The 22192-nt window shown below is 44.4% G+C and overlaps 1 protein-coding gene across 1 annotated transcript in view; it reads right to left on the bottom strand.

Annotated features, from left to right (window-relative positions):
• LOC8053309 (ornithine decarboxylase) overlaps nt 1–22192 on the bottom strand; it is a 38451-nt gene that overhangs the window by 4614 nt on the left and 11645 nt on the right. The window contains exons 4-6 of the mRNA XM_029992549.4: nt 8715–8881; nt 6118–6252; nt 2854–3019 (exon numbers count right to left, since the gene is read on the bottom strand). Of these exons, the coding sequence (XP_029848409.2) occupies nt 2854–3019; nt 6118–6252; nt 8715–8881 (468 nt within the window). The remainder of the gene's footprint in view (nt 1–2853; nt 3020–6117; nt 6253–8714; nt 8882–22192) is intronic.

Here is a 22192-nt window from a genome sequence, read left to right on the forward strand (position 1 = left end):
GCGGCACTTTCCCTATAAATCGGGACATTTCTCAAGTGAACTGCAATCTCGTCACACGAAACGCGCACAGCCTACTTCTACAGAAGTCCACAGAGGCCTCTAACTTGTAAATTGACTGACTTTGTCTTTCAAATGCCAAAGCATATACGAATTCAGGAGAAAACTGCTACATTCGGCATATTCGCCTCGTGCTAGGCAAAATGCCTTTGAAGAAACAGTCTCGCTGTAGTTTCGTAGCGTCCACATGAAATTATCTAAAGCAGGGGTCTTCAAACATTTTGGCTAAGGGGTGGGATCGAGGATCTGTCGCCGTCTCAAGAGCCGGAATATAAGTAAATAGTAATTAAAGACAAATGCTCCTAAAAAAGCATTTAAATACAAAATTAAATGTTGGAACAAACATGAAAGAAAAATCTAAGATGAATGAATATGTATCTTTTATTTTGAAATTAAATATATAGAGAATTACGACATTACAGGAATATTGAGACCCAGAGAGCTCACAAGGCATAAGTCATAGTGAGTAGGAACTTCGGCATGTTCACACTAGACTGCACTAGACGGAAGACTAATAAGAATGAAAAAAACTGATACTGAGAATATGAAAAATATACGACACTGGACACTAAGCACCGCACACAGGGGAACGCAAAGGAATTTTAATGTACAAAGTTAAACAGGTACGAAACAGAGGACTAACAATGGTGATGCTGGTGTCGCCAATGTCCAATGAATAATACTACAACGAGTGGTGTCCCCTCGTCATATTTTGACAATACGCAGTTTTCTGTAGTTTTTTTGTTTTCCCGGTATCTTCGTTTACGTGGTTGGAGCGAGTTGCAGCGCCGTTTCTTCAAGCGTGCTAATCTTTGCGCCGGTAGCAGCGGCCCTGCTCGAAGCGGGCCGCGGGCAGGCTTCATTGGAAGGACCGCGGCCAACCACGGGCCGTCTGGAAGACCTCTGTGGGCCGGATTTGACCCGTGGGCAGGAGTTTGGGGACCCCTGAATCTGAAGCGCCGTTTCCCAGGGGGAAAGCGAGATATTTCTATCGACCAGGGTGGAGAATGAAAATCAATATGATTTAAATTGTAATTTAAATCATGATTCAAATCGAACGTTGTTTGAATAAAACCAGTCACAATGATGATTTACATCAAACGTTTTCTGGAAAATAATCTCGAAAGTATTTTGTATTCACCGTTTATCTATCGTTTGATGCTTTCTTTGTGCATTTTGTAAAAAAAATATATATTGAAGAATTATTGAGCAAATAAGATTTATAAAATGCTGAACGCGAGAAAAAAAAAAAGGAGAAGGAAAGTCTTCTGAACAAAGCGGAGTGTTGAGCTTGGTTTTCTGCCTTCCACTTTGTTCATCAACTACGCAACGTCCTATTGCAAAAAAAAAAAAAAAAAAAAAAAAGAAAGAAAGAAACGAAAATTAGAAAAGGAACGCCGTATCGGATTCGTCAGAACTCGCAAGAAAAATCAAATAAAGCTTTTCAGCTAACAAAAAAAGACATGCAGTTTTTGTTTTACATTTTTGAGTTTCTTGGACATCAACGCCTTGCGAATGTCCAACAATTGCTGAAAAACAACAAACGTCGAAGTGTTCCCCCGGAATGTTTTAGATGACAATCGCAAATTATCAATAAGTAGTAATTAATATCTTGCACGAGCATAGTTTTGATACAAGAACTCTACAGCTTCTTTGCATTGAATGCTATAGGCCACATTAACAAAATTATAAATTTCTGCTTCTATTGATAAAAGGCTGCAATATTCCCGAGGGCTGTAATGGGCATGGGTACCATAGAACGCAACTCAATAAGGATTTTGATATTTCTTTGAAAACTCTTTATTCCACGGAATGTCCGAGAAAGTGGGCCGTATATGGCAGGAGTTACGTCAATACAAAGTTGTTCATTAAATCGTACTTTATGTTTTCAGTAATGCATTCTTCCGGGTGGTTATTAGTGATCAGACAAATGTAATAACCTGTCTTCTAGATTGAAAAATACATCTAGTGTTAAAGAATAAATTATCTAGGTACAGTGATTTAAAACAAACTATTCTGTTTTAAATGAGATAAATCTGATTCAAATAAAGTAATTTGATTTAAATCCAACAAATCTAATTCATTTATAAAAAATATTAATCTTTATTACCTTCCTCTAGACCACTAGTTCTCAAACGGAGGTCCGCGAACCCTTTGGGGTCCGCGAAGGAATTCTAAGGGTCCGCGAAGCCCTGCGTCATCAGTAAGGCCCGGCAATAAAAGTTGTATTTTTTTCAGATCGAGAAGAAATGTTTCAGTTTCCTGGCGAGCTTTCTCGTATGTATGTCAATAAGAGAAATATACTTCACACTAACCCTTAGTCACACCCATTTATTAAATCATTATTATATTTAACCCATATCTTTCCCCTTCCTTCACCACGAACGGGGTCCTCCGTCATCTCCGCCCATCCACAAGGGGTCCGCGAAACATCGATGGTTGAGAACCACTGCTCTAGACTCTAAAGGGTCAAACTTAACAACAACCACAAAAAAAAAAAAAAAAAAAATATATATATATATATATATTTATGTCGCTCACATCACAAGGTAGGAAGAAATCGTAAAAGAAAGCTATTGAGTTTGGGATTCTCCTCAAGAAATCGTACAAAGTTTGTTTCAATGTAGAGTGCACCCCAAACTTAACGCCGCCACTGGGTTCATAAGTGTACCCTTGTGCCATTTTGTAAAATGTCGTTTTCTGGGGGGAAAAAAAAGAGAAAAAGGTACTGCTCTCGATTTTAGGAAATCAAATTGAACATACAGTATTAGGAATATGGCCTCGTCTCAATCGCACCTTCAACAGCTTGTCGTGTGACCGAAGACCACCGGTAAATCCGCCTCCGATGTCGAGCACGGTCATTGGGTGCCCGATCCGGATGCCTTCGTCGAAGACGCTTCTTGCCTCCGCGATCGACCGAGCGAAGATATCGGGACATCGGTAGGCCGCTCCGACGTGGAACCTGAAGACCTCAGACCAAACTAAATAAATCGAAACTTGAAAAACAAAATGACTGCTCCTTGATGTTATTTATAAAGAGCAAGGCTCCTAAATTACCCAGTTTCACCCAGCTTGGACGATAGTTTTGCTAGGGTGCCTGGAACGCGCCTGCAACTCCCGTGTTCACAACGTCCTAGAAAGTGGTCCCGCGATTTGCGCCTGATGACGTCACTCAAGTGTGAGGTTGCAGAGCCATATATTGGAAGAGTTTGGCTAACGGGCGGAGCAAACGCCACCGCCAGCGTCAAAAATTTCCCCTGCGGTTAGAGCGTAAACTAAAAGTGCCACACAATGTCGACCGAACGGCAGACCTCAGCGTCACAATATTAGAAATGACATATAAAGCGTTAAATAAAAGCGTTCAATCTCGCAGCAGCAATGATTGCTACTACGCCCTTTACAAAGGGCATAGCCAATATCATCCATCCATCCTTCTATGACGGCCCAGGGAACCTACGACTAGGGGTGTCGCGACCCGATCGAGGTTCGAGCTCTACCAAGTTTGACTCTTTCGAAGTTCTTGCGAAAAGTTCGACAAAGGTTCGACTCAGGTTCGACTGCTATGCCGCAGCGACAGGCTGGTCAGTTGGCTTCGAATTGAATGGTGATGGCTAAGGGATGAATTAAGGGCAGCACTAATTGGTTATTTCAGTTAATACAGCTCAAAAAGAAATAAGTTATGAACTTCTTCAGTGATTATAATTAGTTTATTTTAATTTAAACTCTTCACAAAATTAAAATAACACTTTGCATAAAAAAAAATTGTTAAACCTAGACATGCTTGTATCAAGGTCTGACCACACTGTCTACAAAGTCGAACCGGTTGAATCTGGTTAAAAGGTCGAAGGTTCGTCAACCCGGTTTGAACCAGTCGAATTTTGAAAGTACGACCTAAAAATCCGGTTCGACAGAAGTTCGCGACAGCCCTAGCTACGACTACTGATCTCTACTGTTGTAGGCTGGATCGCGGATCACGAGCCCGTCGGTGGCACCACCGGTGGCCACTACTTGACACCAGGCAATACACGCAAGTCCATGGGAGAAACACACAAAAGTAGGAATAGTGAAACTTGCACTCGGTGCTTGAAGGCAAGTATTTTATGATGTACTGCGATCATTATATCGGATGTTTGGAGGTCGAATTAGTATTTGTCAAGCCTTCGAACGCCGATTAAAAAAATCAAACGTACCGGAGCACCCACGGCTGGGCTGGTAATTTTGCTCTTGTCGCGCAGTAAACAAAGGAACTTTCCGTCAATAAGACAGTCCTCGGGGAAGCCTAGTACCCAAGCAGCACAGAGCTGGCCAAGCATTGGCCAATGGGTGGCAGTGGTCCTTTGGCCAGTGGCCAGACAGTGGGCAGAGATTGGCCGATGACTGGCCTTTCCCTGGCCATTGGCCAGTGTCCACTGGTTATCAGCCATTGGCCAAGCATTGGCCAATGAATGGCCACTCTTTGGCCACTGGCCACAAGACCATCCCCTGCCATTGGCCATTGCCTGGCCAAATTCCGTGCTGCTTGGGTAGTTAATGAATGTCGAAAAAGTTCCATGTTGACAGCGGCTTTCCGGGGGTGAGCGAATTCCGTGTTGCAAAGCCTCCTCCAAGCTTGTCGTCTGCTCAACCCATTTCATAGAAACCACCACCGACTCCGCGGTAACTCTAGGTAACTCTCGTCTCATTGAGCTGCATTACACATTTCGCCAGCGGAGTCTCTCTCCACCGCAAAACATTTATTTATGAGAACTGCGAGTGCTGCCAGTTTTAATGTTCGTGCACAAGCCATTCCGCAGGCTTCCCAAGAAGCAGCCAAAAAGTTTCAGTGTCGACCACAGCTTAAGAACGAAGGAAACGGTACTTTTTCTCGTTTCTCCCGTAGAGTCCCATGCATTAGCTGGTGTCAAGTGATGGCTCCCGGTGGTGCCACTAGACCTTAGCTAGTCAAGCCTCGATCCATTCTACTACAATAGAGATCAGTGTGTGTGCATAGCTTTATTTTTTGTTCTTCGCTCGTACTTTTTGACGGGACTTCTAGCATCAGCTGCGAGGATTTCAACATTCGACAGCATGACACGACGGCCCCTGTGACGTCATTTGTTGCCACTTCGGGACAACTTTTGATCTAAAGGGCAGGATACGATGAAAAAGACACCTGTTCAAAGCACGCGCGTTTCAAGCGCCTAGTTCTTTGCACGGACTTCGGGGGTCAGAATGAGGTGGGAGTGCTGCGGCCTCCAAAGTTTTGAAAACCACAATGCTAATGAAATTGTGTATTAAAGCCCCTTGATTGAGAGGAGAGGCATCGCGAAGGGGCCGTGGAGAACACTGGAGGAGTTTGCCGGACGCTCAGATCTTCGACGTAGACGATAGTTTACAAGGATTATATTCCGGTGAAAACAAAGATGGGGCACGAAAGGTTCAGGTGCGAACCTGCGTTGGTACTTCGAATATCTCCAGAATATTGAGAAACCTTTAGTCTAATGCTTTTTTTTTTCATTTTCCAAATTTTTATTTACATGCTATTATAAGCCGCTTTTATTTTCGGCGAGAGGTGTGTGAGGCTGAGGACAAATCTGCGGGTGATTGTGTAAATGGCCGCTGAATGCTCAGAAAAAGGAGAAACGGCAAATTATTTTTAACGTGCTTACCACGTGTTAGGGGAGATATCAAGCAGTTAAAGAATCGAGTAATTTTAGTATGATATAAAAGTATAAGCATATTCACTTTTTACGCATACGAGGGACTATGCAAAAAAGACCAGTATAGAACGCATTTTCGTGGCGGCCGCCATGTTGATTTCCCACGTAGCTGAGTTGGGGTAGAACAGCAAATCACTTTACTTGCCAAATGGAACGCGCTAAAATTAAAGGGGTTCGTGCCAATAGTTCTACTTTCTTCTTCTCTATAATTTGCTTATTTTAGTTATGCTTAAACTATTTACTTTATAGTTTTTTGTCGTCCAACCCCTCCATGTCATATTTCAAACTGGCAACCGTACCACAAAAACGGTCTACTGCACGGAAGTTATGAAACAGGTGGTTTAGAGTCAGGCACACGTACGCAATGCCAACGACCTTGAAGCCCATAAAGGAAGCGATCTGCAGCAGGTTTCCGGCGTCCTCGAGGCGACAGCCGAACTTGTTGTTCATCGTGATGCCGCTGCCGGTTTCGTTGGATGCAATGCGAAGCAATAATCTGAAGAAAGAAATTGCGTATATTAAACGGAGTTTAGCAAATGAAGTATTAAGTACCATCGGCAACAATATGAGGGAAAACAGTTCCTATTTCTTCTTTCCAGCCTCACGGTTCCCACAGGCTTCCGGTTAAATCTCAACCTGTTGAATAGTATGTAGTTCGTGATATACATTTTCCGTACTAGCCGTCGTCAGGACGATTACATGTTCCAAAATTTGTACATACGTCAAAAAAGCGAGAAAGTGTGTTCGCGTTCATGTTCTTGCTTACAGTGCACTACAGCTCCATCAGCAACATAATGAATGCACAGAAGAAGCACGATTAAACGCACAAAGCTAGAGTATAGAAGCTATGAAACCAAGTTACTCTTACCCCCTCAGCTGTGCAGGTATCTCAGAGAGAGTGGAGAATAGAGAACTACCGCAAACTATAACTTAACATAAATGTGGCCGAATTCAGAAAACGAGTTTCCGCAAGATAATATGGGGCTACATCTTTTTTTTTTACCCCTTTAGGACTTTTGTTGCTGCGATAGTATCTCTTTCTCATGAAGCACTGATTGTAACATGCTTATATTTAGGACGTCGACCGGAAAATAGAGGCCACTTTCGGAATCGCTCCAAGTAACACTGATCTCAACAAAAAGATCATAGATCACTGGATAGAAAGGGTATGTAAAAAAATAAACTCCCCTTAAAAAAAAAAAAAGACATCTACCGCAATATTCACGTCGAGAGACTAATTATTACTTAAAAAGAATTCTGGAATATCTATGTATTTCAAGACGTCAACCCCAAAATAGAAGCATCTCGTAGAAAAATGCCTTATACGTAGCTGTTCTAAGAATCGGGAAAATGAGGCCCTATATGGCTATATGTATAATATATGGCTATATATAGGGTGTCTGAAGTCACCAGGCTCGGTGTAAAATGTACCGTAAAAATCGGCGCCTGAACGAAGGAATCTAAACTTTTCGTCAAAGGTGTATTTCACAGGCCGATTTTTTCTCGTAAAATTACAAGGCGTTTCTTCCTTTCTGCAGAAAATAGGGCCAAAATACTTAACAGGGTCAACGGTGGATGATCACGCAGACTACCGAGTCGAGTTGGGGGCGTGCGTATCGATAGATAGCGTAGGGAGCAGTCGAAAGGTGCATCCGATCACCGAAAGAAAGCCGACGACGCACAGACGAAATCCGTCGGCAGCAAGACCGCCGCCGTCATGGAACCGCGTTTTTATTTTTTGTTTCCTCTAAGTTTTGCCTTTATTGTCTGCATTTATTTGTTATCCAAAGGAACATGATAAAAACATTGTGTTCATTTTAATAAACCACGGTGGTCGCGAGCAGTCGCGATAAGGAGGCAATGCTATCTATCAATACGAGCGCCAAACGCGCCCCACCACTCGGCTTGATCGTCTGCGCCGCCTCCCGCCGTTGACCCTTGCAAGTTTCTTGGCCCTTATTTTTACAGAAAGGGAGCTACGCTTTCTAATTTTGCAAGAAGAAACCGACCCGTGAAATACACCTTAAACGAAAAATGTAGATTGCTACGTGCAGGCGCCGATTTTTAAGGCCCAAATTAGGTCGAGCCGGGTGATTTCAGTCATCCTCTATATGACATTACCTGCCCGACTTTCAATATGCCCATGTATGGGAATTCTGCACGGGAAGTTTGGGAATTGCTGAATGTTGCGCTATATTTGTTTCCTTCGAGAAACTTTATTTTTGTGGCATACCATGGTCCTCTCTAAACACTCGAAGGAAAAGTTTTTTTTTTTAAGTTTAGTGTTTCTCTAAGTGCGGTGCATGGAACGTGTCTCCGACTATACTCGGCGACAACTTTTCTTGGCAATGCAGTGGAGGGTACACGCACGTGTTTTCTATCCAATTTTGAGCGCTGGATAAGGCTGTGCGTGGGCTGTCGTCAACTTCCTTGCATTGCCAAGAAAAGTTGTCGCCGAGTATAGTGTGTTTATCGCGTCAAATAAAACAAAATCTTTACATTTCTGTTTTATGACATCATTGAAGTGTCGCGCTGCCGCCGGTTGCGATCCAGACGGTGTCCCAGCAGCGGTGGTGGATGCGTCAGACACCTGTTGTGCTGCAAGTCGCTCTCCAGTTTGACAGTCCACGGATGCTTCGGCGGCCAGGGGTTGGGACGCCGCGACGACAGCGACACTCGCGTCCACTCGTGTTTTTCGCCGGAACTTCTACGACGACCGACCACTAGGATCCCGATATCGGGCAGCATGACACCCCGGCTTAAGTGACGCCATTTTTTGACTCTTCGAGACCACTCTCGATCTATGGACAGGATAAGACGCTTAACGCACCAGTCGGACACGTGTTCCAGGCACCAGACAGTAACTGCAGGATGAAAGGCTTCAATACCTTTCGTACACTTGTTGAAACAAAGCAAAAAAAAAAAAATAAATAAAGAACCTGACAATGATCTCAGTACCGGGCGTTCTTGTCACTGATCTTGCCGAGTTCCTCCATGCAGTCAAAGGTCATGAGTGTGACGCCGTACTCGCTGGCGAAGTCGAGGTGGGACGAAGACTTGATCGTGTTGGCGTACACGATGCGGTCGGGACTGACGCCCATCTCCAGAACCATCTTAATCTCGCTCTTAGAGAGAGAGAACAATAAAGAAGATTGTTAACAATTTATGTATTTTTGGCGCCAGAACAAAAAACTAATTCAGAGGGATAGTTGAGCGCATTTGAACATTATTTTATATATTAATCGCACAAAAACTCAATCAGCGCTGTTTTAATTTTTCATTTAGCTGGTCAGAAATAGACGCTCTCTTTATTCCTTACAAACGGATAGATGTTGGACGAGGTAACTTTTTGTTTTTCTAGCTTTTGATGTCAGCAATAGCATTTGTCTACTAATGTTTCAATAAAGGTCCCCTGTACATAACTCCGCCTAAATTAATTACTGATCACGAAAAGCTGAAACTTCGTGAGAATGTGATTTGAAACTTCGTGAGAACTTCGCGATTGTGAAAAAAAGCGAAAGTTTGAGCACATGACATTACCTGGATCAAAAAAGAAAAAAAAAAATACAAAGTATTCACGATGAGCCTGTCCACCAAAATTTAATATTCATCAAATTGAAATTTGTGATTGTGGGCGCGTGTAACAACAATGTCAGTGAAAGAAGACTTGTAGGAGAGAAAGAAAACAATATTGACTTTCTAAATGACGGGTCGTTTCACTCGCATAAATGCTGCAGGTGCACTGCCTACACTCTCAACTATCGGTATAAAGAAAATTAGGCTTAGGTGGACGTTGGATCATTGAGACTTTTTCTTTTTCTTTTATGTCTTTTGATCCAGGTAATGTCACGCGCTACCGCCACCACTACCGTTACACCCTCCCCGAGCTTGAGCTTTCTGCAAAGAGTAGTTTATTTACGCGATCTCCCCCCATATAGACGTGATGTATGTTTGACATGATGGTATTCTACAGGTGTATATACACGCTGCTGCTCCAGCGCCACTCTGGAGCAGACTTTCTAAATATAGCCGCAAAACAACGTGAAGCGTACCATGATTGTTCTTTCTTTCTGTATCGTGTTTTTTTAGAGTGGAAAATTGTGCCTCTAAGTGGGCGTCTGGAGTTCCCGCTGCGTGGGGGCAGTTTGTCCAGTACAGTACGAATTTAAAGATCGTCACTCAGTTGCGATTGCACGACCGCAGACTACTGCAAGGCACGTTCATATCATAAACGACAGGGGTAAGAACTAAACACCGGTGGTCAGCATGAACTCTATATTATACGCCGTCACGGCACAGAAGAATCTATTTGCATATGTTAATCTTTCCGAAGACCATGACACCGAAATCTTCGCGTGAATACGCTGAGCGCGCACATTTGTCGTCCTCTTATGTTTAGCGGGAGAGACATAGTAATGTTTAGCTACTTTTCAAATAAAACAGCTAGGAAGCACTGTCGTTAATTTCTTTCACTGTGAAATAGCAGACGACCACAATTTCAGCCTGCATCCGATATCACTTTGCCGGGGCACTCGGTTGGTTGCAAACGATTCACTTTTTTTTTTTTTGTCTGCAGTCGGATTACGTTGTTGACATGACTAATTTTTGTTTGCGAATAACGCTTCTAAGAAGACAGATCCCACTTTCGTTAGAAAATGAAGAGCCTGCGGACGATATCTCAGCTCGCTCCGCGAGAGACAAATTATAGATATCGCTCCGACAAGCGGTGACTAAAGTCGGGCCTCAGCAAAAACCGCCTAAGCAAGACCGAAAAAGAAAATAGTAAGCATAGGCGGACCGTATACGTTCCTTGTTCAACCTATTGCGATCTGTCGCTAATGAAGTCACTCGTTATGCTTCTTCGCTGCTTCAACAGCAAAAAACGACGGCAATAACCAATCGTCCGGGTGTAAGCAAATTGAAAAAGTTCGGGATGCTGTTCATCGAGATGGCCGAACATGGCTTACCGGAAGGGGAAATGGAAAGGCGTTTCGTGAATCTGCACTACGTCATTGCTTGACACTGGTAGCACAAACACTCGTTTTTTGGTGTGTGTGTTTTTTTATTTAAAAGGTCGTCATTGAAACTTCTTGCGTTGTGTGAACTGCTCGTTTAGAAAACCAATATAAGCGGTAAGATGCGGTGCTTTTCAATAGCCTGTCTGAGTACATTGCCAAAAACTGAAATGTTATGTTCGCGCTAGCTGTGTCGCAGCAGTGTACACAATTTGTGTAAACGTATCAACGACACGAGTACACACACACAGACCACACAAGGCAAAAAAAAAAAAACAAAAAAAAAACAACGCGCCAGTTAAAGCAGAGGAAACTACGCGGGGTAGGGGCCTTCGCGAACAAGACATATCAGTTGTTTGCAATTGATAGCACGTGCAGCTCCTACGGATTGCCTTGCCATGCAAGAAAAAAGAAATGTAGTGAAGATAAAAGAAGAATTTGCGGTGGGCACCTGATCAAACAAACAAGACAAGGTTTGTTACACACTATATGTCCATTGATTCTGTGGAACGTTGAAGGCCCGGGGGACGGAAAAGGGGAGAGGAAGGGGGGAATCCCTGAAGCGTTAGTACGTCTGCTTCGTAAGAATATTACTCGTAGTCAACTATAGAATAGGAACGTTTTGCACGTAGTTATTTCATGCATTGAACGAATTTTTTTTTTTTTACAAGATTTGGTGTCCAGAGATGTTTTTAGTTTGTAGAGTGTATACCTTTCGGTCAAATCGCGAATAGTTGACCTTAAATGCCCATATACGAGTTTCTTAACTAACTACATAACAAAGGAAAAATAACAGAGCGACGGAAGAAGCTAAACCTAATTCACTACGGTTTTTGAAATAAAACAAAAAATCGAGGATAGTAGTTATACCATTCGAAAGAGACAAATGCCCAACAGTGTAACACTGGTCGCTTTCATGTCAGTTGTATACTCCTTCCTAACGAACATTTTGTTTTAATGCTGAATTGCTAGCTTACTGAAGCTAACTCGAATTGGGCCTTGAAAAGTGAAGCGAGTCACGGAGGTCTCGAGAGTTGCACTCACAGCGCTCGTACACCATATACACGAAAGATATATATGGTGCAGACATGATGACAGACTTATCTGAGTACACGCGCCTCACGCGCGTTTGAAGCATGTTTGCGCATGACACGTACGTATGCTTCGCTCATCTCTGCAGACAGTTATTTGATGACCAATGTGACCGTCGTACGAGGAAGAAACACGCCTCAGATAGTAGAGAGTTTTAGGGAACGGTTTTGGCACGCGTGGTACGATGGGCCCTCAGGTAGGAATTGAGCATGCGCTACCACAGAAGACTCGCGCATGCGCAGTTGGTATCGGAGGGCCTACCGTACCGCATGCATCGGATAAGCAAAAACGGTTCCATAAACCTCTATAATGTTTCCAGACTGTCTCTTTTGAATGATCGATGAGTAGCAGTGCGCTGATGGCGGCCACGGTTGATGGGAGTTTGCCGGCCGCAAGCATGTTAGATACATGTTCCAGCTTGTTACAAGCCTAGTCATAAAAAAACAAAATTAAACATTTGTAATAGCCATATGTGACCATGTTACATGCTATGTCGCACGCGAGTCGAGTGGCTGTCTGTAGCAAAAGCAAATTGTTGTGTGTATGTTATTACAGTCGGAAGTTAGTCTGCCTCAGTGGGCGTCTTCTGTCTCAGCTGTAGAGGAGCAATTTAGCCAGTGAGGTACAACCGCTAGCCTGGGGTCTTTAACGTGCACCACGAAGTAGTGATACACGACCGCACGCCGGTACGATGCTCATCCAGATAGAAAAGGTCAGGGGTAAGGATTGTATCCGGGATCTCTGGGTTCTGCAGCGCGAGCTTTCGCTCCGCTTGCTCCGAGCTGGTGTGCGTTAGCCCACTCGGCTGCCGATCTCCCTGCTGCCTGTAGAATCTGCTCATAATGTTCCGCTATAGCTCTCGTTCGGTGGGATTTACGAGAGCCAAGCGAAGGCCGTGGACAGAGGACAAACCACGACGAGCAGACGATCTGAGCGACAGCTGAACGGTTTGAGAAAACGAAAGTGTGCGTGGCGTTGCGCGTTTCCGAGACCGAGGGGTGAGCCTTTGCAGTGTAAGTGGCTCCAGAAATCATACCTCGTTATCCGTCCGTCAGGGTTTCGTTTCACCGGCCTGAGCCTCATAGATTAAGCGAACCATATGTGACCTCGCATGTGAGCCTCATAGATCACGCGAACGTCGCAGTCACGCGAACTACAGTGCTCTTAATTTTACGAGGGCCACCAAGCTACGCATACCATTAAATTTCGGCCCTTGGCCGCGTACGTGGCAAGTTAAGGGCCGCTGCTGTGGACAGGACCACCCCAAATTGGAGTCTCGTGCGCTAGGAATTTAAGTTCTTCGCGACAGGAGCGTACCAGATTGCAGTGGCGTAGCCAAGAACTTGTATCGGTGGCTTCAAGTGCCTAGGATGTCCATGACTTGGGGTGTAGGGGAGGGGGGGGGGGGGGGCTCAAAGTAATGCATGTGTGTAGTATAATTTACAAGGTCGACTGAATTTAAGGGGGGGAGGGCGGGCAATTCTTCATAAGCTCCCCCTCTGGTTACGCCACCGCCCCCCATTCCAGGTAAAATTGAGTTGGTTCAACGTTTGTCACGATAAATGATAATAAAATAATCCCGTGAACGAATGAAAGAGCTGTGTCTACCTTTGGGAAACGCTAACGCTCACCCTTTCACTTCTTTTTTTTTTTTTTTGCCTTCCATTTTTTTATCTTTTTGACCTCGTTATGGGGTCAATGTTTGCGTTTTTCAAATGGGGACGTGTGTGGCGTTTCCCAAGGGTCATGCTAATGGATTCCCCAAAAATTCACCAATAGATCGTCTTGTATTTTTTATTCACCCCTTTCTTTGTACTCTGCCTTTCAGAGTACGTCGACGCCCTTTAGATACGGTCATTTATACCACTCGCGGAAGGAACCGCATCTATATCACTCGTGGAGTGAACTGCATTCCTTGTTTTAACTATGCACACACATCACAGCCCACTCACCGCTACTATAGAAACCCAGAACGAAGAACAACCAGCGACAACGGAGCAGCAACTGAGCACGCCCGCATTCTACTGTGCCGTGGTGCAACACCTCCTAGATAACAAAGCCGTAGTGCTGAATGAGATGGCGTCATCAGGAAGGCCAACGCTGGGAACAGATCGGACACGACGATCGCGTCAATGTTCGGCTCAAACTTCACTCGAAGCCGAGCGCTGACGCAGCACACGTTTCCAATCTGTGTCATGCGTTGGCCTTTTCTGATTAAGTCATCTCGTTCAGCACAACGGCTTGGTAATCTAGGGGGCGTTACGAGGCGACGAAAACCCGGCGGTGTCTGTCAGTTTGTCAGCACCGGGGAGAGAGAGTGGGTGACGCGTGCTCACGTCAGCGCTTCGGACCAATGGGAGCCTCCCACGCGACAACTGACAAACGAAAGACAGAGTCTGGTTTTCGTAAAAACGAGCGTTCTAATGCTAATGTATTAAAAGTCAAACAAGACACGTGCGATGACTCCATGAAAGCCAATAACTTAAAGGCTCGCGCTCGGCGTCATTTGCCTTTTTCACCGATCGAGCACGTCGACGTTCTTAGTCCCTAGCTTAGTCCCTGGCAAGGCCGATCCTTCGAACTCGTCTGGATTTTTGTGTCGTTTCTCGTACCACCAACACATGCGGAAGCAAAAAAGAAAAAAAAAAATGCGTGAAAGGCAAGGTGTAGTTATATCTGTATAAACCTTTCGCAAACGAATTTTGCGTGGGCGTGCGCGAGACCAATCGTTGTCAAAATTCGTAGATATTACGTTGAACACGTTAGATCAACACTTTGCATTTCTTTGCATTTCAGTTGTGATATACTATGAATGAAATGGCCTGTTCCAAATTTCTATCGATGTAAACTCATTTGTCAAGCGATCGTCGGCAGTCTTGCTGCTGATACCCCACGTGAAGCGCTATCACTTGCGCGGTAGTAACAATCTACCATAAACAGATTTCATTGGCTTCATAGACTTCTTGCAGCAGCTCTGGATGGGCGCCACAATAACCGACCTTCAGTTTTTGTTTACACTTTTTTTAGATCACTTCACTCCATCATTACCACAGCAAGACAGGTTATTGCTTATTTAAATTTGACTGTGTCCTTGTCCCCGGAGTTGGCCTTTGTGGAGGCTGGTTAGAGCCCGTTCTTGTGGCTTAATATCGCGGTAAGACAAGAGAAGGTCAGCAATGGCGGCTGTAATCTGGCGCGTCTGCAAAGCGTCTATACTGGCAATGTTACAGAACGAAGAAAGAAAGCGGACGCACAGCCGTCTGACGACAATCTGGTTGCAGCGGTCTCTATGTGGGACGGGTTCCTTTGACGTTGATGTCTCGAATATGCTACGGTCAGACCCGAAGAAACTCTGGAGGGTCGTAAACCCACACCCTGAAAAAGTGCTTCCGTACTTGGGTTTGGTTGACACCTTACTTGGTGAATCTCGGTTGGCCGGCCATTTCAACGAGTTTTTCAGCAGTGTTTTCACTGATGGGGATGTTTTTTTTTAGATTCGACTATACTAGAAATGTCAGTTGAAGGCAACATGGAACATATTGTAATTTCTAGCTATGGGGTTAGATATCCCACTGACGAATTGCCCACTAACTGTAGTTTTAAGCCGGATGCCATCTCCACAAAGTTATTAAAGCAAACCAAATCAATTTCTGGCCCAAATTTGGGAAGCCTGCTCCACCAATCACTCTCCTTGGTTGAATTACCAGACAATTGGAAATGTGCCCATGTTGTTCCTATATTTAAGACGGGAAATAAAAATTTGATTTACAACTAATGACCCATCTGGCTCACCTCATGTAAACTTCTGGTACACATTATATTATCGCCATCCATGACCCACCTAACTACCAATCAACTTCTTTTTATTAGCTTTCAGAGTGGACGTTCATGTGAGACGCAGCTGTTTGAGTTGTTAAATGATCAACATTATTGTTTTAACCTGTACAGACACGTTGATACCATTTTTATTGACTTCGCGAACCACATAACCGGTTGATATATGAGCTGACTAAACTAAACTTGTCCACAGGTGTTGCTAAATGGATTAAAAACTTTTCATTAACAGACTCCAATTAATTGTGATCGGCAAACGCCTCTCTTCCCCTCTTCCCGTGACGTCAGGTGTTCCCGCAGGGGTCTCTACTGGGTCCTGTGCTTTTTCTTATGTGCATCAACGATCTTCAATCTAACATCAAATCTTGCGCTCCTCTTTTCGTGGATGATTGCGTGACCTACCATCCCAATATGGACCGTCACGGTAGTACAATTTTTTAAGATGACTTAGACACAGTTTCAAACTAGTGTGACACGTTGCTGATGAAAATAGACACACATAAAACAAAAGTTATGACCTTCACCTCGAAGCGACATCTCACACCTCACATGTAATTCATTGGTAGTGACGCCGCTGAAAATGTCTCATCCTTTAAATATCTCGGCGTTCATCTCTCATCGGACTTAACGTGGAACGTTCACATTGAACACATTGCTAACAAGGCGTCGTGGACTCTTGGCTTTCTCAAACGAACAGTTTCAAGCAAACCCAGATACAAGACTTTTTGCCTACGCTGCTTATGTCAGATCCCAACTCTAGTGCGCATCAATCATCTGGAACTTTCATCAAGCATATCTGTAAGAGGAAATTGAATCTCTTCAAAACAAAGCTGCTAGATTTATAGCTTGCGACTACTCACGATTCACAAGTGTAAGCAGTTTAAAACATCGACTTAACTTGTCACCTCTTCATACAAAAAGATACCTTCCACGCTTATCATTTATTTTTAAACATTATTATAGTCTCTCGCCTTTTAGGGACTCTTTCCTACTACCGGCTCACCATATATCGTCCCGCTTAGATCACCCTTTCAAAGTTAACGCATATTTGCACAAGCCAACATGTTTAAAAACTCTTCGCTGCTCCTCGCTATATCGGACTGGAACATCCTCTCCAGAGGAATTGCCACCATCAGTGACTATCAGTCCTTTGTCTCCGCACTTAATATGTTAGACCTTGACCAGTCTCGTATTCCTGCAATATTTGTTGTTGTCAGTGTCTTGCTTCTGATGTACATGTTTCTATTGTGCGCCATCTTATTTTATATGTTTTGTTTAAAGGCCGAAATCGCGACAAATGCTTTGTACCTACGATTTATGCCTTGTACTTCTTTTTAATATTTTGTCTCTTTTTGTTGCCACTGGGTTGAGTTGTACCAATCTTTGTACTACGTCCCCCTTATGTAAGGCCCGAAAGGGCCTTCAGGGTTAAAATCAATATATAAATAAAAATCAATAGAACCGTATAACGCACCAAAGTGTCATTCTCTGCTCACACACAACCATCATCCATTCGGGGCATGACGAGAAGTCCTGATTGACAGAAAATTTTAGAGAGGGAGACGGAGAAGAGGAGTGCTAATAGAGAAAGGGACTTGGGAAAGCTACGGGGCATGACGTCATGCTCCCTCCTTGTATTTTTAACACGAAAGCATTAACTGTCTCATGGAGCGAGCTGACGTCATCAGTTTGAAGCGCGAAAACGGCCCCTAGTTTCCGCGATCACATTCGGTTCCATTGGCTGGCGCTCGTCGACGGGGCTTCCATTGGGCGCTGCGCCATGGCCTCCGAGATCCCGAAGCGCGGGCACGCTAGAACGCAGCAGACGACAAAGAGAGCGGACGACCAGACGACAAAGGGAGCGAACGAGCGGCTTGCATGCTTTCGCATTCACAACTCCTAAGAAATGGCTTAGGTGTACCTCCAGCTTTTTAACCTCCTTGTTCTACGCCGCCAGCCACCATGAGCGAAAAGAGAGAAACGCACGGAAAATCTTGCAGGTGCTCGTTACCATCGAGAGAGCGCAAGATCTTGTGTGCTGTCAGGTGACTGCGGCGTCGGAAAATGCAGGTTGGTGTGACCTTTCCAACGCGGGACGTGGTCTCATCTGGGGGTAAACAAACGCACGAGGTGTTCAAGGAGCAGACGAATTAGCACGCCGTGTTGTAGAAATTTACTCACGGGAGTAAGTGCTTTGTTTGGGGGGTTTTGTTGTTCGTTTTATTTCACTGTATATTTTTTCTTCGTTCACACCTCTTCACTAATGCCACTCCTACATAATTTCGCCCCCCAAGGGGTTCAGAAATAGATTAAATGAGAGGAACACAGTTGCTTGACAAAGCGGTGCGCCCCATACCAGCCCCTGGTAAAACCGAAATGAACGCCCATCAAAGTTTCCTGAGCTCCCGAAAGTTTTTGACAAGTGTTCACAACGGTTGATTATTCACCGCGTTCCGTGCAACTTGATGTCACGAAGGCGCCACAGTATTTGGTGCCCCAGTAGACTTCTGCTAGTGTATTTTTTCTTGTTCTTCAGCAACGCACAATGACCGGGTAAGAAGATTTTTCATTGCAGAAGTACCTGTAATACGTTTGTAAGAAATACACTGATGTAGGGTGGTGATTTGGGCCAGTTGGCAACAGTTAAACATGATGAAAAAATGAAAGCCGTTTACAACTCCCTGTAACGCCGAATTGGAGGGCAGCTCTGGAGAAGGAGGAGGGAATGGTACTGAGAGGAGGGTATACCCCTCCTCCCTTGTGATACTAGGGGTCACGTAACCTGGAGGGGGGTCACGTGACCTTACGGTTACGCCGACGGCGACGGCGACGGCGCCGCCGACGCCGACGCCGCTCAAGCCGGAAACGGGCGCCTAAGAGCTGCGCTCTAAAACAGCCTCAGATAAACAGGGACGAAGAACCGGTAAAGATTACGAAAGGACAACGGCTGAAAATTTTCTAAGAACCTGCGCTCATTGTAGAACGTAGTAGAAGTAACAAAAAGGGTTTTAGACGAAATGAAAAGAAGTGGAAAACAGGAAGCGCGCAGGAGTCCGCCGATAGCGGGCTGCAGAGAGCTTGTTGGAAACAAACATCGGTAAATACGTAAGCACTTAGCCTCAATAGTTTTCGTTTCCCCTAAGTATCAGATTCGTTTAATAGATCCTATTTATGTGGCTTGTCAAATGTTCATTCTCAACTTATACCCTGGATCCAAAATTCCTTCAAGTTCACAGAGCATAAAAATAATCATGTAAAAATGTGTGATAAGGGTTCTAAACCTGGCGAGTCGTATCAAGTTTATTGTAATTCCGTTCCCTGCAAAATGTGGATCCGTTTATTTTTTTTTTTGTTAAACTTCATTCTTCTCAACGCACACGTTGTTGTACAACCACGGCACTTGTCTACTAGAAATTTCATAAGCTACAGTCAACAGCGTTTGTTAAGCGCGCGTGTTTTGCATATAGATAGATTTTGACCGCAAGACTAAATTCTACGCGCGCACACTTGAATAATTGTTTCTTAATTGACAGTAAAGCAGTCGGTGTTCTCTAAGCCCTCCAGCCGCATATGTTTCGTTGGCTGCTTTGGTCGAAAGGTTTTGTGTTACCGATCCTAACGAAAATTCGCGGGCCGACGCGGACGGTCCTTCAATCGCAGAAATTTGACTACTATAGTGTAATCACTTTCATGAGTGTGGTTTAATTGTGAATGACAACTTCCGACTTTCTGGCTTTATTAAACTATCTTCTTAAAACTTAAAACAATTATAACTGACTTCGCAAAAATCTTGATGACATACGTAGATAGCTATTGAAACAACTCACCTTTGTTGTACTTCCATACGTCTTTTCATTGAAATAATTTTAATGTAACCTAATAATAGCTACAGTTGTTTTCTTGAGCTGTACTTCGCTTAGTATTGCCTCCCCCCCCCCCCCTTTTTTTTTGTTGCGCCTGAACTGGGTACGCACGTTCAATATAAATCAAATAAATGAAGGGACACTAATAAACTTGGTGAAACAAAGATGAACAACGTGATCGCGAATGTAGGTCATGCGCGCTGTATAACATATCCTTGCATAATAGAGCAAGAAACGAACAATAGCTACAGCATGATCACGAAGGTAATTCACCCACTGTGTAATAAACCCCGACAAAATACAGCAAGAAACAGCCTAGTGAAGTGGAAGTAATTACGAGGTAAATGTGTTGCTTTATCGATGGTGATCAATTATCCTTTTTCTTTCACAGCCGTAAATGAATGCAATTAACTGCGTCGAGAGAGGTCACTGAACTTTTTATCAAACTTCGATACGAATTTACCGATGTAATTTCACTGTGCTCAGTTTACTCCTTCGCTGACATAGCTGTAACAGCTACACGCTCGCCGGACAAATCGACCGCCTCCTTTTCATTACCCGGCCCAATTCTCGGCACGCGGGTATGGGCGGGAGCGTGGTCACGTGAAGACAGACCCACGTATGACTGGTTCAACAGGCGTTTAGCTTCCACCGCAAACTCAGCCTAGGAGTGAACGAAGAATAGCTGCGCGACGTCGTTAATTAAATATTCGCACGACAATTTGTCCGCTACTATGTAAGCATTTCGCGGGTTACTTGGACGGTAGGTGTGTCGTAAATGCACGCCAAATAGCTAATAAACCCGTTTAAACAAAATGCGCCATTTTTTGTTTTCCTGTTGTGTTAGTTATTCGAGTCCGCCATTGTTCGGGGACTGTTACGATGGGACTTCGTCGTCTTCATTCAGCAAGTGCCAAGAAGCGCTCCCTCAGCTCGGGCCATGCCCCACGCATTCTCCCTGATCGAGCTAGCGACATGTTCGCAGGGCTCTCAGCTCACCACCAACTTCTTACAGTTTTTTTTTTTTTTTAAATAACATGTAAAGAGAGCACAAGATAGCATTGACCACGAGGTAAACACCTGAATGTTCAGCCAGGATGGCACAAGGTCGAATTCCATATTACACTCCTGGTACGAGTTGGACGTCCTGGAAGGAACGGCTCGAATTCTACTTCGAGGCCTACGACGTAAGAGAGCCGCCAAAAAAAAAAAAAACGAGCGCTACTCTTCAGCCTATGTAGGAAGAAAATCTGCGGCAAGGTTCGTGATTTACTTCATTATCAAGCGCCGTCTGGGGTCTCTTATGACGACGTTATCCAACGTTTATCAAGAAACTTCGAGTCTAGTCCATCGAAACTACTGGGAGATGGCGATTTCACAGACGTGATCAGGAGCCTCATGAAACCATCCCCGAATACGTCAATGCTCTGCGAGCTCTTCGGCACAACAACAGTCACGACCGTGGCATCTGTCACGATAACCGCACCAGCACCCGAGAGGTTCCACTACCCAACAATCGGCCACTGACGCCGGGAGCACCTTGTAGCAAGCATCGGTGGCACAGTAGATGTAGAACATCTACAGTTCTTCCACAGGAAGTTATGCTACACGACCTTCCATATGTGTGGCCTTCCAGACGCTTACCTCTCCGAAAGACCCGTTACTTTCCAGAAAGCGTTTGATTTGGCTAAGGCAATAGAATAAACAACCCATGAATCAAAAATGAAAGACGATGTCGACAAGGTCCATAAAAACTCCTCCAAACAACGCAATACAAAACAAAAAGCGAAGTTAAAAAAAAAGAAACGGACTTAGAAACGTTGATATTGGTGCAAAAACCATAATCATCGACCGGAGGACCGTCGTTATCGCAAAAGCACCCGCAATTACTACAAGAAAAATTGGTCATCTTGAGAAGCCTTACTTCCCAAAGAAGAAACAAGAACAAAGCAAGAAGACTTATTAAGTCAGTGAGTTGAGTGATGACCATGATACGGAACTTCACACCCTCTATAAAACGTACGAGGGATCACAAAGTCAACCAAATCTTCAGATTACACTCACCATCGACGGTAAAACCTTGCAAACGGAAGTCAACTCGGGAGCTGCGATCACGCTCATCAGTTAAGTAACCTTTCGCAGACTTTGGTCTAAAGGAACAGCGGAACAGCAGTCTGAGGAGAAGCAGCTGTACACCTGGTCAGGACAAAGGCTGCCAGTTGTCGGCAAAATTCAGGTAAACGTCCTAAAAACAAAGCCGCAAGAACGCAACCAGTCAAACTCACTTTGCGTGTCGTAAAAGGCCAAGGAGAAAGTCTCCTCGGCAGGAACTGGCTTGCACCATTGGACATTTCCTTCCCTGAAGTGAACGCCATGACCTCCACGTCACTGCAGAATGTCTTAGATAAATACCAAGATCTTTTCACCGAACTGCAGCACGGTCATAAGGGTCAACCATATCAATCCCAATGCCGCCGAACTCACCGCCCAAGTTCCTAAAATGCCGCCAGTTTCATTGGCTATGCGGGATTTCGTGCTGAATGAGCTGGATCGTTTGGAAGAACAAGAAATAATAGAGCCTGTCCTATCTTCTGAGTGGGAAATTCCAGTCCGTAGTGGTAGTGAGGAAGAA

This window comes from Ixodes scapularis, unplaced genomic scaffold (assembly GCF_016920785.2).
Source record: "Ixodes scapularis isolate PalLabHiFi unplaced genomic scaffold, ASM1692078v2 PGA_scaffold3__209_contigs__length_174095766, whole genome shotgun sequence".
Lineage (NCBI taxonomy): Eukaryota > Metazoa > Arthropoda > Arachnida > Ixodida > Ixodidae > Ixodes > Ixodes scapularis.